The sequence below is a fragment of the Carassius gibelio genome, chromosome B8, assembly GCF_023724105.1.
Source record: "Carassius gibelio isolate Cgi1373 ecotype wild population from Czech Republic chromosome B8, carGib1.2-hapl.c, whole genome shotgun sequence".
Classification (NCBI taxonomy): domain Eukaryota; kingdom Metazoa; phylum Chordata; class Actinopteri; order Cypriniformes; family Cyprinidae; genus Carassius; species Carassius gibelio.
The window spans coordinates 25,208,347-25,227,154 of record NC_068403.1 but is presented as its reverse complement, the minus strand read 5'-3'; the positions used below and the strand labels follow the sequence as shown (position 1 = coordinate 25,227,154).

Below are 18,808 nucleotides of genomic sequence, written 5' to 3'. Positions count from 1 at the left end.
TTTTCCTTTTGGTAATTATTATTTGTGTGTAAAAGTGATATTTAAAATGAATAACATTTGTAGGTTTAATGCCTAGCTCAATTTGGTTTAATTTTAACGTAGAAATGCATTGTTTCCCCACATGGCTGCACTCTGCGAGTTTATTTTCTGCCAGCAGGAGGCGCTAAGAGCGGGAGAGGTAGGTTTCTCCGGTAACGGCTGCAGAGCGGTGCTGAGCTCACAAACGCTGCCTTATCAAGCACATGCGAAATGATATCGAACATTTTCTAAATACAGTAGTTTTCCTTCTGAAATACAGTGATAAAAAACACCCGCTCTGGTTTTTTAAACCCTGCAATATAGTCATTTTAAACCATAAAAAAGGCAACCCAGCAGGCTGGGTTAAATATGATAACCCAACTGGTTGGGTTAAAACAACCCAGCGCTGGGTTCGTCCCTTTTTGACCCAGCGCTGGGTTGTCAAAATAACCCAAATTGGGTTGTTTTCAACCCAGCAGTTTTTAGAGTGTTATTTGTGGCAAAAAATGGTTCTTCAGATTATAAAGTGGTAAGAAAGAGAAGGTTCTTTGAAGAACCTTTGACTGAATGGTTCTTTGTGGAACCAAAAATTGTTCTTCTATTGCATAAGCACCTTTATTTTTAAGAGTGTAGATACACTCTAAAAACTGCTGGGTTGAAAACAACCCAATTTGGGTTATTTTGACAACCCAGCGCTGGGTCAAAAAGGGACGAACCCAGCGCTGGGTTGTTTTAACCCAACCAGTTGGGTTATCATATTTAACCCAGCCTGCTGGGTTGCCTTTTTTATGGTTTAAAATGACTATATTGCAGGGTTTAAAAAAACAGAGCGGGTGTTTTTTATCACTGTATTTCAGAAGGAAAACTACTGTATTTAGAAAATGTTCGATATCATTTCGCATGTGCTTGATAAGGCAGCGTTTGTGAGCTCAGCACCGCTCTGCAGCCGTTACCGGAGAAACCTACCTCTCCCGCTCTTAGCGCCTCCTGCTGGCAGAAAATAAACTCGCAGAGTGCAGCCATGTGGGGAAACAATGCATTTCTACGTTAAAATTAACCCAAATTGGGCTAGGCATAAACCTACAAATGTTGTTCATTTTAAATATCACTTTTACACACAAATAATAATTACCAAAAGGAAAATATTTATTAAAAACAAGAGAAAAGTCAAAAAGTAACATGTTAGAAGAAATGCAGAAAAGGATGGCATTAACAGCTACAGAGTTCATAAACAAAGCATTGAACATTTGATGAATATAACTTAAGATCAAATTGGACTTTGTTCAATTGTATATATTGTATAAAAATATACGAAAACACATACAATAAATTTACAATTAGTTAGGTTTTTTTCCAACTATTCTGGCAGTACACAAATAAATCACAACATTAACTTTGATATCATAACATTTAACAGACGCATGTGTGTGTGTGTGTGTGTGTGTGTGTGTGTGTGTGTGTGTGTGTGTGTGTGTGTGTGTGTGAGAAAGAATGTGAGCAGGTGTATGAATGACAGAGTGTAAACTCTTCTACTAAACAACACAGAAAAAGCATTTAACTTTTTTTTTTTTAACAAATTATACACTTACAGTTTGTTTCATAGTCCATGAATACAGATCATGCATCACGGTCAATGTTCATGATCTCTCTAGCATAACTGATGTAATCATGAAGAAACCCCATCAGCACAGCATGTGACATCTTCTACATCATCCAGGGCAGCGTCCTCCTTTAAAACCACCGCTGTTTAGGGGAAAGAAGATTCTCCTCTCTGATCAGCATTCATCCCAGTTACCACCTGTTCTTCATCAGTGGCCTAAGAGAAACACATTTGAAAATTTTTTACATTTAATTAAACTATCCATTTTCAGGTAGAGGTGTATTCACATCCGTAAGGATAGGTAAATAATCGGTTTTAAAGTTTCAACACTTTGTGCGGTTGTTTAATGTCTCAGTCCACCACAGCGCTCCAGAATGCTATAATGGCAGCACTAGTGTGAGGACATGCGATATTGTTTGAATAAATATTGCTTTCAGAAAGCTTCTTTACTGAAACATTAAAACAGACATGACATTCACATACCTCACAATATTCACGTACATGGAGGGCTGCTCTTCAAACCGTTAGTTCACCAAATAATTAAAATGTTTATAATTTACTCTCCTCATGTTTTTCCAGACTCATACAAAATCTGCTAATTTTTGGGAAAACGTATGAATATATTTAATATTCTCTTAATTTGTGTCCTCCATTGCTGGTCTGGGAGACCAGTATTTTATTTTGAACATACATGTTTGCTATCATATAATTTAAGATGTATTCATATATAAATATCAGAATTTACTTCTACAATAACTCTATATTTATGAAGCTTGAAAATACTGATTATCTAAACTATAAATGGATTAACAAATATTATGAGAAAACTAAAAATATATTAATTTATGTTGTAAAGACAGACAAAAGTCTTATAGGTTTGGAATGACTTGAGGGCAAGTAAATGATTTTTTGTGTGAACTTTACCTCTAAGAGCGAAGACCAAGAATAATGACTCTCCAAATCAGACAAGACAACTCCAAAGTTGGTTTGATTTCTGCAATAAAAAACACAGACATCAATGGTCTTAATGAAATGAGCACGTAATCACACTGTTGTTGCATCAAAATGTGAAGTAAACTGGCAGGAGAAAACAGAAAAATTTATTTTCTAAAAAATAACTTACATAAAATCTCAAAGGAATGATGCTCTCCCATGTCTCTTGCTTTTAACATCTACAAAAACAAAAAACAAACAACAAACATTATTTTACTCTTAGTAAAACAACAACTGATAACATGAAATTATGAAGTTTACTTGCCTTAAACGATCTTTCCCTCTCTTCAGAAGAAGCTGAGAAAACCACCTCCTCACACAAGCAGACTTGTGTGTCCTTAACTCCAGTTAGTTTGAGTTCTGCATCCTCTGCATTCTGCATTCTGCATCCTCACACAGGTCTGTGATTCCTCACACAAACAGCTTCTGTCTTTAACTCTCAGCGCGAGGACAATGAAGACAGGAGCTGGACAAGTCTGAAATATTACATGTAAAACATACTTTTAACAGTTACCACTTCAACAGCCTCAAAATAATTATGCTAGTCTTTACTACACAATGCCGTTTCCTTTAGGAGACAAACATACATTCAGTTTAACCGCGAAAAAAAAGACAAATTCACATGAGCGTAACCGTGACCATAACCGTCTGTTAACGCCTCAAAGAGAACAGATAATGTAAAATCTTATGTAAATATGACAAAATACATTCACAGACGTTATATTAAAAGTACATCCTCCGTTCAGTGACGTTACATGAGGCAGTTAAGACCTCCGTGTCCGAGGCGAAAACCGCGTCCTTTTTTTATATATATATATATATATATATATATATATATATATAACGTTAAGCTCCTTTGTTTCCGCCTTTCATACAACCGGGTAAACAATAAAAGATAACTTTACATTTTGAATATTTAACGTTACTTACCATAGTCTTTCACTCGCTTCTCGCTTCTATCACGCTGAGAAAATGGCGGCTGCTCGCACTGGAGACGTACGATCTTGACGTGACGTGCGTGCTCTCCTTCACGTCCGCGTCCTCAACCCACCCCGCTGGGTTAAAAGAGAGAGTTATTTTCAACCCAAACTTGGGTTAAAACATCCCAAAGTCCTATCCAACGGCCTCAACCCAGCAGTTGGGTTGAAAAAACAACCCAGCGTTTTTTAGAGTGTATATCCCAAAATACAATATATTGGCAAAGGTGGATGCAATGTGATAAAAATTCTTCAATTCAATTGTCAATTCTTTGTCATTAGTTAGGAACCTAGGTGTGCTATTTGATCGCAATCTTTCCTTAGAAAGCCACGTTTCTACAATTTGTAAAACTGCATTTTTCCATCTCAAGAATATATCTAAATTACGGCCTATGCTCTCAAACTCAAATGCAGAAATGTTAGTCCATGCATTTATGACCTCAAGGTTAGATTATTGTAATGCTTTATTGGGTGGTTGTTCTGCATGGTTAGTAAACAAACTACAGCTAGTCCAAAATGCAGCAGCAAGAGTTCTTACTAGAACCAGGAAGTATGACCATATTAGCCCAGTCATCGCTGCACTGGCTCCCTATCAAACATTGTATAGATTTAAAAATATTGCTTATTACTTATAAAGCCCTGAATGGTTTAGCACCTCAGTATTTGAATGAGCTCCTTTTACATTATAACCCTCCACATCTGCTGCGTTCTCAAAACTCAGGCAATTTGATAATAACCAGAATATCAAAATCAACTGCGGGCGGCAGATTCTTTTCCTATTTGGCGCCTAAACTCTGGAATAACCTACCTAACACTGTTCGGGAAGCAGACACACTCTTGCAGTTTAAATCTAGATTAAAGACCCATCTCTTTAACCTGGCTTACACATAACATACTAATGTGCTTTTAATATCCAGATCCGTTAAAGGATTTTTAGGCTGCATTAATTAGGTAAACCGGAACCGGGAACACTTCCCATAACACCCGATGTACTTGCTACATCAATAGAAGAATGGCATCTACGCTAATATTTGTCTGTTTCTCTCTTGTTCCGAGGTCACCGTAGCCACCAGATCCAGGCTGTATCCAGATCAGAGGGTCACTGCAGTCTGGATCCAGTACGTATCCAGACCAGATGGTGGATCAGCACCTAGAAAGGACCTCTACTGCCCTGAAAGACAGCGGAGACCAGGACAACTAGAGCCCCAGATACAGATCCCCTGTAAAGACCTTGTCTCAGAGGAGCACCAGGACAAGACCACAGGAAACAGATGATTCTTCTGCACAATCTGACTTTGCTGCAGCCTGGAATTGAACTACTGGTTTCGTCTGGTCAGAGGAGAACTGGCTCCCCAACTGAGCCTGGTTTCTCGCAAGGTTTTTTTCTCCATTCTGTCACCGATGGAGTTTCGGTTCCTTGCCGCTGTCGCCTTTGGCTTGCTTAGTTGGGGTCACTTCATTTACAGCGATATCGTTGACTTGATTGCAAATAAATGCACAGACACTATTTAAACTGAACAGAGATGACATAACTGAATTCAATGATGAACTGACTTTAACAGTCATTTTGCATTATTGACACACTGTTTTCCTAATGAATGTTATTCAGTGCTTTGTTGTGCTTTGATGCAATCCATTTTGTTTAAAGCGCTATATAAATAAAGATGACTTGACAAATATTTACTTTCAAAGCTTTGACTAAGTCCTCATCAAGCGTGACTATTTTTATGCTCTTTTGTCTCGTCACGATACAGAACTCTGTGTTACATTGAACATAAGGTTAGAAGAGTCCCAACAACACCACTTACAGTAAAAAGAGTTCAATCCCAAAATGACTGATATTGTGTTTGAAGCAATAAGGCAACCTGTGTGTATTTCGTTTTAACCTAGTATTTCCCATTCATGTGGCTATTGTGGTCATGCTGACTTTCCACATTGACACTCTTCACCCTTTCTGGCAGAGATTTAAGGAAATGAGAAATCCTACAAAACGGCATATAGCAGGAGGACTAGGAAAAGCTCCAGCAGCAAAAGCATAAAAAATAAGACTCGAATGAAACAAACGTTAGCCAAGAAAAACATGATTGCTGATTAATTTACCGTCAATTAGGTCAGATTTTACAACTTTTACAACAGAAGTGCTGAATTCACTCCAACCCCAATAGTCACTTTATTAGGAAACATGTCAGCCAGAATTCAAGCACCTTAGCATCATCTCTTCTTAGTTGGATATAGCCACTTCATCCATATCACAGTCAATCTCTGGCTCTCTGTTCGCGGTATTCGCGGTATATTATTCATGCCATAGGACAACTGCTATGAACAGAATGATGTCGGCCTAAATCTTCTGTTTTTGTCTTTTGTATGTTTCAGTAAAAAAAAACATTATCGTAAATTGACTTTGTGACACACAACTTCAGTGTAGATTTTCATAACTGTGGTTATAGAGGTTAATAACATTAGGAGACAAATTTTGGTCTTCCCACAAGCCACACACAGACAAAAACTATGTTTTGATGTTAAATGATGGCCACTATTAATGAGAATGTTTCAGTTCCCATGTGTAATGTGCTGAGTTCAATTATGTTTAATGATAGATACCTCATAACAGACTAACATATAATAAGATTCATAAATGAACAGGCTTTTAGCAGAAATTCCCCATTTGTTTAGAGTGTAAAGCTTTTCTGTGATTTGGAAGTTTTTTTTATTTTTTATAATAATCATTTAAAATGGCATATGGCTGATATTTCTTAGGGATGGGTTGTCCTGGGATGCCTTGCAGTAGGGTTTGGACCCATACGTTTCATTGTGCGTCGTCCTGAAGTCATGTTTGCTGTGCCGGGGCTTGATATGGCTGTCTTTAACCTAGTAAGAGATTAGTTAAAGGTTGAAGGTCAGCTCTCAAGTGGGGAAAATAGTTCAGAAATAGTTACTAGCATCAGGCAAAAATGCCTTATGTTGAAATAATCATTGCAATTTAATGGACACTTAAGTAGTGCTGACAAACGATTAATTGTGATAAATCGCATCAAAAATAAAGGTTTTTGTTTACATAACATGTGTATGTGAACTGTGTATATGTGTTATGTTTATATAAATACACACACATGCATGTATATATTTCAGAAAAAAAGGTTATGTTTATATATTAAATATATTTATTTATAATATAAATTATCTGAATGTAAATATTTTCTAAATGTATACTGTATATGTATGTATTTATATTTACATAATAAATATACACACACACACATACTATGCAAACAAAAACTTTTATTTTGTATGTGATTAATAGAGATTAATCATTTGAACAGCACTGCTTTGAAGTAAACTACTTGTCCACTATAGTTTTAATCAAATTTGGGTGGGAACAGGGTTAGTCTGATGGACTGGAGAATAAATGTAAAATGTTACCTGCTGAAGCTGACTAGGGCTCAGTTCCTGTCTTCTGGAGTTCATGGGGACAAAATCGTTTTGCATGGTTGTAAGCATCCGATCCGACTCTAAAAATACAAGATAATGAGATGATAATCAATATTATATTACAGAGACTAACAAAATTTACATTTAATTTATTTTAATTTACATTTATATTTTATATATGTTTTTTCTATATATAGAGTATTTGTTATGTATATTGTTTAGTCTTTTTTTTTTTAAGTCAGGTGACCTGAACATTTTCTTTATGTAGTAACATTTAACTGATCTGATTTATTCTACTCAAAAACATGACTGAACCAACCTGGCCATAGGTCATTTTAGGTGTTTATTGTGAAAATGCAGGTAAGCAAACCAAAAGTACCTTGCTCAAGCAGCACGTGGCTAGGTGGGTAAACCGATGGCTTGGGACAGAGCACTTTTTTTGATGGGAACTGCTCCTGTGATGTTGTGCTGTAGTATTTTCCAGCTAGATCAAGCCTCCCGAATGTAACATTGCTCAAAGTCCTGATACTGGGTCCATCCACATGCACTGGGAACTCGGAGCGGTTTATCTGATAAAACAAATATCCCTGAGTTAGAAACAGCAAGCTTTGTATTATTGTGATCTTTAGGCAAGAATAATTTGCAGTGGGTCACACCTCTGAGAGGAAGGACTGGTTCGTTGTTGACAGTCTCTCCTGGTTTTCTGCAAGTTTCTCTCCTTTGAACACAGAGCTGAGAGTCGGGCATCTGCGCTCCAGGTGAATAGGGCCTGGTAAAAAAAAAAAAAAAAAAAAAACTTATTAAAGTGACACGCTTGAACCGCTTGATGAATATTTCAAATGTGTTTACGTTCTGGAAAACTTGTGAGGAGCACCCTTCATAAAATATAAAGTTAGCTGCAGATTTTAAAACACTTCTGAAGTTAAAATATTACATTTGATAAATATGTTCAAATATTGCATTCCATTGCCAACATTTAATTTAATATATTTAGTTTTAAGTTTTTAAGCTTTAAGTCCTGTGGATATTCTGCATTGAAGAACATTTTCTACGGCATAACGAAAAGTTATTTTACATACTACATTTGTGTGAAGGAAACTCCTCAGATGATATTGTAATCCATTCATCATTATGATGTTCCCGAAGCTTGAAAGGCTGAGGTTCCTTTCTCTTGTAAAGCAGACTTTCAGGGCTGTTGAAAAAATAAAAGTTACTGATTCTCTACATGGTTTCACATTTATCTCAATAGAACAAGGTGTGATAAAACGTTATTTCTAGAGCTTGATGCTGCATCTGTACCTGTGGTCACCTGACTGTCTGAAAAAGCTGGAATAAGTTGTTTGCTTGTCTTGTATTTTATCTCGGTCTCCCATTGCTATAGCTGAATACTGAACTCGTTGCTGAATAAAATACAAATAATACATTAAATTATTGAACTGCAACTTTAATGGCACTCTGAGGCACCACCATATGATTAATCTTGTTAAGAAATTAATTACTAGCTAAATACATCTTCAACCGTGTAAGATTAGTGTACTAAATACTCTAAAAGTATTGGATATCTTATTACTTTCATATCAGCCTCAACCTGCTGAACAATACAAGGATATATATGAAACTGCGCTTTCAATAAATAATATAAAATGCATAAATTAACCAAAGGAAGATGGATGCATTACAAACATACATTTTAACATTAAATGCTAAATGTTTATGTTAAATCCATTATTTCTATAAATAGTTACATAATTGTTTCATACTTTGCACAGTATATATTGCAATTAAATGAGAAGTAACTAATTAAGTCACTGACAAATTAGGAGTAATCCCTTATTAATTAATTCAATTACAGTAATGAATTTCTTACAAATACACTACACCCAACATTGCAAATGATGTATTTACCTTCTCTATGGACTCCAGAGGAGAAAGAGGAGGACACCCGCTGTAAAGGAACTGCTCTTGATAGCTACAGTCATATCTGTTCTTTTTCTCCTGCCTTAGACTTGATCCAACACCTTATTAATGGAAAAAATAAAGCATCATCTGTTCAAAAAATAGCAAAAAAATTGAAAGGTCAATGGAAATTGTGAGTGTGCAGTACTGACCTGCGCTCCCTAAATCCTTTGCGATAAGGATTGGAGACACCTCATGTTTGGTGTAACTGGATCTGTATGTCGGCTCTGGATATTTTCCTTCCGGGACACTTATTCTGACTTTGGTAACTGGTCGAACAAGTTTGGTTTTAGACATTGGCAGGGTCTTGAAATCAGAATGAGTGGTCACAAAGTCAACACTCCTGTCCACAGAAGTCATTTTAAAGTTTGTCCTTTGCATTGCTAGGCTGGTTATCTTAGGTTGAATGACAGGGATGGAGGTTCTGTCAATGAGTCTAAAGTGGCTCTTGGTGGTGGATTCACAGATGCCATCTGGTTTATACAAAAATGGCAAATTTGAAATTCTTGAGCAATACATCTTCGCAGTTCTTTTTGCAGATTGAAGATAAAAAGTAAAAAACTTTGACTGGAATCTTTTGGAAGCTTTGAAGCAGCTGTGATTCACTGATCTCTGTAACCAATAATTCCAAATAGAACTGCAACGTCATAATAAGGCTGGTTATTACTCGGAGTGGGCGGGGCGACACAACAGTCAATTTAATTGGTTTATAATACAGCAGATCCTTGAAGATGCGCGCATCCAGCATTTAATCTAATCCAGGCCTATACTGGACCACTATAGCAAATGCCAAATATAATACAAAATAAGCCTAGCGTAATGGCAATAATAATAATAACGAAAATTAAAGGTTTGACATGGAATGTAAACTCCAGTCCGGGTTTCTCGCAGCGCCGATGACGCGGGACTCCAGCCCGGGGTTTCCGTCGATCCGCTGTGGCGCGGTAAGAAAACAAAAGACAGTCGGCCATAGCTCAACCTGCATTACCGTGGATATTGTTTTGTTGGAGTTTGTTTTCTCATCGCTTAAACTCGATTTCCTCAGTATTGTCTGCATTATTCAGAAGTCCGTTCTTTGGACCGAGATGACATGAAAGGAACCTGATACTGAGCAGTGAGTACTGTGAAAAGAGTTAGCCTCCGAGCTAATAGCCTGCCAGAACATATTATAGCGCTGTTACTACTACACGTACACGTTTCCGGTTTCCTACGCATTGCTTTATAAATCGAGCAATACGGGCGATATTTCAGTTAATTTATTGTGATTTAAAAGCTCAAGTGTAGCAAACTGGCATGGATGTGACGGACTGTGTAACGCGGGCCATTAAACACGCCCAGATCACATCGCCACTCATGGCCCCCAGCTGAAAATATTACATTAAAACACAATTAACCGTCATTTAACTAAAAAAGCGCTATAACACCAACCACCTGCGAATGCTGGGATTTAGGAAACGACTTGAGTATTGTATGTTTCTGTTAAGAAGAAGCATTTACCATGGTAAATTGGTTTCTGCTTTTGTTGCTACAGTAAACGTGGTAAGTTTGCATTAGCCACCGCTGTCATTAACAAAATAAATGCTAGAAAGATCTTAACAAAGATCTCAGTAATTTAGCACTTTACTCAAGTAGAAATAACTATTAGGACCTGTGGTATTTTAGCAGAAACGGTTATCGTGAAAATCGTGCTCTTAACTGTATTGAATGTGTAACGTTATTTTAAAATGTAAAAGTAGAAGAAGAAGAAAAAAAAAGTGTCTGAAATCATTACATTCAGTTTGCACGTAAATGTTTTCTTTTATTTCCACAAGTATATTATTTCCATACCTCATTAGTGTCCCTGGTCATTACCAGTCATTAGGGTCAAATTATTATTGTTATTGTTGTTATTATTATTATTTTAAATTAACATTTAGGGCTATACACATTAATATGAAAGATAAATTAATAAGCTTTCCATTGATGTATGGTTTGTTAGAATAGGACAATATTTGGCCAAGATACTACTAAGTTACTTGAAAGTCTGGAAACTGAGAGTGCAAAAAAATCTAATTATTGAGAAAATTGCCTTTAAAGTTGTCCAAATTAAGTTCTTAGAAATGCATATTACTCTTCAAAAATGAAGTTTTGATATATTTACAGTAAAAAAAAAAAAAGTAATTGCAAAATATCTACATGGAAAAGGATCTTTATTTAATATCCTAATTATTTTTGGCATAAAACATAAAAAATGATAATTTTGACCCATATAATGTATTGTAGGCTTTTGCTACAATTATACCCGTGCTATTTATGACCGGTTTTGTGGTCCAGGGTCTCATTTTATAAAATTGCAGTAAAGTGCATAATGATGACGCTAACATCACACAAGTGCAAATGCTTTGTTTAACAGGATGCTTGATATTGACATATTGTTTCACTGCAGGGTTGATGTTTATGGTGCAAGCGTCCCATTTTTGTGGGAACCGCAGAGCCTCCGTGCAGGGCTAGAGGACCATGTTCCGTCCTGTAGGAGAGCGAGACTTCCAGACCTCGGCTCGAAGGATGGGGACGTCCCTGCTCTTCCAGCTGTCGGTTCATGAGCGAGAGTTGGACCTCGTGTTTCTTGACCACAGCTATGCCAAACCCTGGAACGCCCACCCGGACGCCAGCAGCGCGCGGCCCACCCGCATGCTGTTCGTCACCCCGCGGAGGCAGCCAGAGCCTTCTGTGTGAGTGAAGAATAGAAGAAGGATATCTTTTACCTTGTTTGCACTTGTAATTGACATCTGTTTTAAATGATGCGATCACAAGTTATCAAACGAGGAAGCTGTCCACGCCTGGTATCAACATCTTTAGCATCTCAAGTACTCTTGAGCACAAATGTGTACAGACATTTTGGCACCTGAATTGCCATTGGCTAGTACATTTTTAGTTTACTTGCCAGACTGATATACTGTACATGTTTGTAAAATGGCATAACTTTTTAAATATCTGAAAGTACACTCTTAACATTAGTCAGTCAAGCATTATAATATGATATTAGGATAAGCATGTATTATTTAATGATAGAACTTAAATAATTAGAATTAAAACATGGTAACCATGTATGAATGCATAAATGTTTTTACTGAATTTAGTACTGGTGGGGGTGCTTTTTTGGTCATTCAATGTTTATGTAAAAAAAAAAAAAAAACACTACCAATTATTCTGATAAGATTTTTTGATCAACAGTGGTTGTGGTGAAAGCTTAGGGCCCTAGACATTTTAAAAGCTAGTTAATTCATCATAATTTCAAAATCATATTATATAATGGGTTGTGATGTTATCTGCTACAGTGATTCGGACATTTCCATCGACGTAGAGACGGTCACACCCACTCCAATGCCTCTCTATGACAATCAGAAAGCCCGCAGTGTGATGAAGGAGTGTGAGCGTCACGTTCTGTTTGCCCGAACCATCGCTGACGGACCACCTCCTCCAGATGATTGGGAAGAGCACATCAACAAGTAAGAAAAGCTGCTGACAAGATATACGAGAATGAGGGAGTTCATATAACAGTATAGTTTTCCTCTTATGTCAGAGATGTCTGTTTGTGATCAAATTTTCTTCAATTTGTTTTAGGACTGGCTGGTCATTGGCTCAGAACAAGCTCTTCAATAAAGTATTGAAAGCACTGCAAGCAGAAAGGCTCAGCCGACTGGCCAATGAGGGTGTGAGTTTTCAAAACTGGGTTTAACTTGCATGCTATATATTTTTTTTTTTTTCTTTCAGTTAAATGTTGTTGTTTTTTTTTTTATCAAAGGCTGTTTGACTTGCTATAATAGTGGTGGTCTTAGACTGAGCAGGTGCATCTCAATAAATTAGAACGTCGTGGAAAAGTTCATTTATTTCAGTAATTCAACTCAAATTGGGAACTGAAGACCTTCATCACAACATGTCAAAGTTGAAATAAATCAGAAAACACAGAATCCAGAAAAATAAAATACAAAACAAAGACCAGCTGCTGTCAGAGCAGACCTGTCCTAAAACCAAATGAGAAACATGATGATGGATAGATGGTTGTTCTAATGCAAATGTTCTCTCACTCACTCTCTGTCTCTCTGCTCTTCACAGGCCTGTAATGAACCTGTCTTACGCAGGATAGCGGTGGATAAATGTGCTCGTAAGGTCCGCCATGCTCTGGCCAGCATCAACTGGGACATAAAGCTGACACATTGGCTTCACAGCACACTTGTGGAGTCTTTGAGTCTTGCTATGCTGGCAGCTTACCTTGATGTACTGCAGACACTCAAAAGCAAGGTGGGATGCCTTATTATTATTATTATATTACCACTGTTTGTGTAGACTCCATAGTTACAGAAGATGGTTTTAATTCAGATTGTGACATCTCCACATTTACCCTTTTAGGTACCCTCCTTGATCGACAGGATGTTGCTGTCATCCTCTGTAAAAACAGGAGCGGCAGGGGCTGAGGCTCTTTCTCTGCTCCTTAAGCGGCCATGGGACCCTGCTGTGGGTGTGCTTTCACACAACAAACCAGTATGTACTGCACTTTTTGTTGCTTTAGTTCCTCTTATCCCTATACAGTATCATATTTGATTTTTATGGAATCTAAATTATCAACACAATCAAATTTTTCCCAATAAAACTGTTGAATGCAATCTACAATATGCCTTCTGTCATCAGATTAGTATTACTTTTTTTGCAAATAAAAGGTATCTAGTAAGAGGTGTAGTTTCTTTAAGTAGAACTGTAAAAAACAAGCAAAAACAACCCTTTCAGGTTGTAGTGCAGTGGATTATTTGTTTGCATATGAATTTGTATCAGAATATGCACCAAATTGTTTATTTGTGGTAGGATATCTGTAATATAAAAGACTTTAACTGGAAATGTCTGTTTTCTGAATATTTATGTTTATTTTTTCAGAGTAAACTTCCTGGTTCCCCCCTGATCCTGATCGCTCCATCAGGACCAACAAACCCCGCCTTCTCTACCTCTCGACGAATGAGATTCTGGCAATCTCAGCTGTCCTGTCTAGGGAAGGTATGCAAAATAACAGGCAAATACAGCTGTCGCATACAATTTGATTTTGTGTACATCATAATTTCTGATTTAGGCTTGACTTCGTTTAGATTAGCTTAATTTGTAAATTAAAATACTTTATAAATGTTCTCATTGATAGTCATTTTAGGTTCTGATTCAAATAAAACTGATTCAGTGTTTTGTTTTTGGTGATTCAGGTCATTCCCATTAACGTTCATGTGGGCAGTGGAGCCAACATCGGAATCGCGCAGTGTTTAGAGCACATGATTGGCACAGTCAGAGGAAAAGTTATTGAGGTATAAAACAACACACAAGTCATTTATTTTAAGCATTAAGCCTCATGTACACTGGAACAATTATCACACACTCTTATCGTGAGCATTTTTCGAGACATGTTTCTATGCGTATTTGTACTAATATACAAACAATTTTCGCTGGCGATGTGCCAAGTGAACATGAAAATTCACTCCCTGACATTAGATGCTGCTTAATTAAAAACAGAAATACCCCGGTACACATCGAATCCTATTTGATCTGAAGTGCCAAACTCATTGGTCGGCCAGTTTTTAATCTAGTGAGCCCAAGGCGTTAAAAAAAAAAATAACGCTTTCACACCTGCCGTCTTGCGTGTCAGTGTGAACACTCACATTGGCACCTTTTGTTTAGTCACGAGGTGTTAAACATCTGCGATAATCGTTCCAGTGTGCACAAGCCTTTAGTCGACTAATCGCATGTTTATTAACAAGCCATTTAAATCATTATACTGTATTTTTCAGAGTATAAATCGCATCAGTCCAAAAATACATCATGACGAGGAAAAAAACATATATAAGTCGCACTGTACTATAAGTCGCATTCATTTAGACCCAAGAACCAAGAGAAAACATTACCGTCTCCAGCCGTGAGAGGGCGCTCTATGTCTTCAGTGTAGACTACAGGAGCAAAGAGCAGCATAGAGCGTCCTCTCGTGACTGTAAACAGTAATGTTTTCTCTTGGTTCATGTCAAATTAATTTTGATAAGTCGCATCTGACTATAAGTCGCAGGACCAGCCAAACTATGAAAAAAAGTGTGACTTCTAGTCTGGAAAATACGGTAATGTGCCTCTAATTGCCTACACAGCCTACAAGCTCTCAAGCACATGCACAAAGCTTGCCACAGCACAGCGGCAGAAGTAATGATTATGAATGTTTCAAGGAAAAACATTAAGGAAACTGCATTAACATTTTTATATTTTATTGATAAACAAGTACTTTCTTTGTTTTCAGCATAAGAGATGAAGTCGGCGACAAGACTCATATAATCTCCTCAGTAGTGATGCATCTATATGCATGTTTCATATTGATTACATAATCTGAGGATATTTGTTTTCTATTTGAATTTGTTTTCATTTGAAAGTAGACATTACACTCTATATATGTTTTTCATGTCTGTAAGGCAAGTATACACTGAGTTTCAGAGATTCGTGCTCAAGTTCACAAAAGCACAATGTTTTGTTGTTATTGTGAGTGCACTTACTATTCAGCTTCCACTCTCCGCACAGACACTGAAGTGCACATTTCTCTAGGTTATCATTAGATTGAGCGACCATGTAAAGTTGCTAATACTTACATATTTCAGATCATAAGCCATATTTAAAGTCGATGAATGATAGTCAAGAGTTTGGATGTCCTGCCCAATGTACTGTATTACCATTGACCAGCCTTTAACGATCTGTCTGTCACAAACTGCATGACTTCGCCAGTGTTTTTTTTTTTTTTTTTTTTTCTTTCTGTGACTAATCAAATTTTTGGTTGACCGAGCCTTTTCTGGACGACTTTTGGGTAGCAGCCCTAATATATATGTTGTTTTAATTCTTGTATATCATTTATAAACTAATTAAGTATATTTTATCAAAATGTCCTGCATTTAATTTCCCCAAAAATATATTATGTAGTTTATATATATTCTTAAAACTCTGCACACATTTATTATTTGTCATTGTGTTTTCAATTATTCTATTCTTGCCATAAAATTAATCTTGGGTGATGACATAACAAATAATAAACAAATCATGTGGTGTATTTAAAGATTTGTTAACTTTTTGCTCTAGGTTCACAGTCACTTTCCTCACAAGCCGATTATCTTGGTGGGCTGGAATGTGGGCTCATTGATCTCTTGTCATGTAAGTCTCTCTTAACATTAGTTTTCTGATTTGTCATCTATGTTCTGCTGTAAACTGAGAAATTTATAGATGTCTGTGTTTGCATCCAGGTGTCCCTTATGGAGTATGTGACTGCTATTGTGTGTTTGGGTTTCCCTCTCCAAACCGTCAGTGGGCCCCGAGGGGTAAGAGGAAACGGTTCATAGTTTCTCACTGCTTCTTGCCATGATAAGAAGCATGAAAACATTTAGCAGATACATTTAACATTGCTGGCTGAGGTATAGAATTAAAGTATTGTGTTTGTCAGGATGTTGATGATCCTCTGTTGGACATGAAGACTCCAGTGCTGTTTGTGGTCGGTCAGAACGCTCTTCAGTGCAGTCCTGAGAACATGGAGGAGTTCAGGGAGAAGATTCAGGCTGATAACAGCATGGTAGTTGTTGGAGGGTCAGATGACAACTTGAGGTTTGTGTCTTCAGACATTCACACATGTTTTTATACATGTCTGTTTAGACTGGTTGAAAGTAGGGCTGGGCGATAATTCGATAACGATAATTATCTCGAAATAATTTTCCTCTATAAATCGATATGTAGAGTTTGATAAACGTTCAATATATTGTGCGAAGGTGCTACTAAACAGCACGTCTATGTGGTCTACAAACAACATAACTATTGACTTTCTTCTTCTCTATAATAAAGCCATTTTGGGAAATGAGCATGATCAAACATATTGTGGAGTGGAAACTGGGTCAGGGCAGACTACAGATTCTTACAGTCCCCCCTCTGATGCTCTTGGCCCAAAAGAAGCATCACACTCACTCCCGTTTCACAGATTACACATCTCTTCCTGGGTAGGTGCCCATGGGCGGTGAAGCCATGCCTTAGGTTGTCCCCCTCTGGCTAAAGAAGAATCTTACCCGTCATTGGGCAATCACCTCATGCACACTGGTTATCGCTCCATCCAGTTAGGCAAAGTTATCATAGGGACTTGCCTCACATTTGGCAAAATGACATACAAACATGTTTTTGGGCGGTTAAGGAGTGGAGCACTTTTAGAGACATAACAAGCAACATTTTCTAAATGTACTCAACATGAGGACAGTACAAGCCTAGTGTCTGTCTGTGTTTGTGTCTGTGAGTTTTTGTGTTTTCATTTTGTCACTTGCATTGTGTTTATTTTCTCAGTGTGGTCGTCCTTTTTCCACGTGTACATTCAGTAGACAATGTTCTGCATTGGAGTACGCATATTTTTGTCTCTTTCTGGTGTCATGTGCAGAGAGTCTGTGTTTTCTCATTTCTTGTTTTCCATCTTGGTGATAAGACAGCTTTCCACAGTCTCTGAAAATGGTTTCATCTCTTTGTTTCTCTTTTCCTTTGGCCATTCACTTCAGTTTGGAAAAGTCCTTCTAGCTGTTGTTGCAGTTTGTGAAGTTCCACCAGGTCCGTTCATGCCATTGGGTCTCAGGGTTTCTAGATCATTTAGGCTTGGAGTTCTGGAACTTGTAGGTCTGGAAATCTCTCGATTTCTAGTTCTGATGATCACTCTGTTCTTTAAGACGTCCTTTCTCTTCTGTAAGTCCCGTGGCTCCACTGGTTTTCCTATCCGTGTTCTTCAGATGACTAGATCATCTTTCTCCAGGAGGGTACACATTTTAAATCTTGATGCTTATACCTGAAATGAGACCAAAAAGATGATGTTGCCCCCCTTCCCCCACAAGAATATTTAATGAGGTATTTCATTGTCTTGACAAAGTCTAGCAATGTGACCATTTTTCCACATGTATAACAGAGAGTAACACCTTCTGAATTAAATCTTTCTAATCTCTTTGTTCTCTGATGCAAACCATTAGATAATCTAGAACATTCTCTCCTGCCAAATGCAGCGACTGGATGTCTAGATTATACAGCTTTCATTTGACTTCTTTCATTGAAATGCTGTCTCGTTTTGGAAATGATTTGTTCGTATTGTGTAATTACATCTACATGCATAACAATGGATTCTCGCATGTGTGAACAACTCTTGTGCAATTAATGCAGACTTAAATGTGAGATTTTGTTTAGTTGCATTTGGCAAACCACTGTAACAGTTGAACATTTCCCACAACCTGGATGCAAATGCTAGAGGATGCTCTCCAATTTGCATTGTCACCACAGTTATCTTTTTCAAGTTAACCAAATTAGTCCCAGCAAGTTTAAGTAGAGAATCTCTCCTTGCACCTTTGTCTGCTATTTTGTCACGAACCTCTGGTGAGAGAGCACTAGTTAATGAGCGAGGAATGCAGATCATAAGAAGTCTACAAGCATCTTTATCTGACACACTATATACATCCACCACCTTATCCAGTTTTGACAAAAACTCTACAGGATCCATGTTATCAGAGTGAAAAGTACCCACTGCTGTAACAAGTCTTTTGAAGTCCATAAAAGACCGTTGTCTAACAGCTTGGCCATTGTCATTTCTTTGATCAAGAAATCTCTCATTTCCAGTCTGTCTGGTTCACACTGGTGCTATTGGGATCCTCACAGAATCATCTAAAGACTGATGTCATTGACTAAAGGCTTCCTTGCATTTATTCCCTTCATGCAAACATCTAAATGTTTTGGACTTTGAAATTCCTTTTCTCAATTTCACTGTCTGTTCCTTCAAAATGATCTCTTCAGCCTCACA

The 18,808-nt window shown here is 37.4% G+C and overlaps 2 protein-coding genes across 5 annotated transcripts in view; one reads left to right on the top strand and one right to left on the bottom strand.

The window, feature by feature from the left end:
• Positions 1–5,917: 5,917 nt before the first annotated feature.
• si:ch211-198o12.4 (uncharacterized protein LOC555550 homolog) lies at positions 5,918–9,798 on the bottom strand. Its single transcript, XM_052562465.1, has 8 exons — positions 9,126–9,798; positions 8,923–9,035; positions 8,317–8,417; positions 8,097–8,209; positions 7,674–7,786; positions 7,397–7,586; positions 7,009–7,097; positions 5,918–6,456 (listed from the first exon to the last, which is right to left on the bottom strand). Exons 1-8 carry the CDS (start codon positions 9,490–9,492, stop codon positions 6,316–6,318), a joined length of 1,227 nt encoding a protein of 408 aa, XP_052418425.1. The 5' UTR covers positions 9,493–9,798; the 3' UTR covers positions 5,918–6,315.
• A 114-nt stretch (positions 9,799–9,912) lies between these two features.
• The window catches only part of kansl3 (KAT8 regulatory NSL complex subunit 3), a 28,389-nt gene continuing 19,493 nt past the window's right edge, over positions 9,913–18,808 (top strand). For 2 of the 4 annotated variants that reach the window (XM_052562461.1, XM_052562464.1), the window contains exons 1-11: positions 9,915–10,087; positions 11,399–11,684; positions 12,291–12,461; positions 12,577–12,667; positions 13,069–13,254; positions 13,363–13,494; positions 13,882–13,998; positions 14,196–14,294; positions 16,090–16,161; positions 16,251–16,325; positions 16,448–16,605. In XM_052562461.1, coding sequence (XP_052418421.1) covers positions 11,470–11,684; positions 12,291–12,461; positions 12,577–12,667; positions 13,069–13,254; positions 13,363–13,494; positions 13,882–13,998; positions 14,196–14,294; positions 16,090–16,161; positions 16,251–16,325; positions 16,448–16,605 — 1,316 coding nt within the window. In that variant the 5' untranslated portion in view covers positions 9,915–10,087; positions 11,399–11,469. Of the gene's footprint in view, positions 10,088–11,398; positions 11,685–12,290; positions 12,462–12,576; positions 12,668–13,068; positions 13,255–13,362; positions 13,495–13,881; positions 13,999–14,195; positions 14,295–16,089; positions 16,162–16,250; positions 16,326–16,447; positions 16,606–18,808 lie in introns of all 4 variants that reach the window. The other 2 variants (XM_052562462.1, XM_052562463.1) reach the window with 2 other exon arrangements.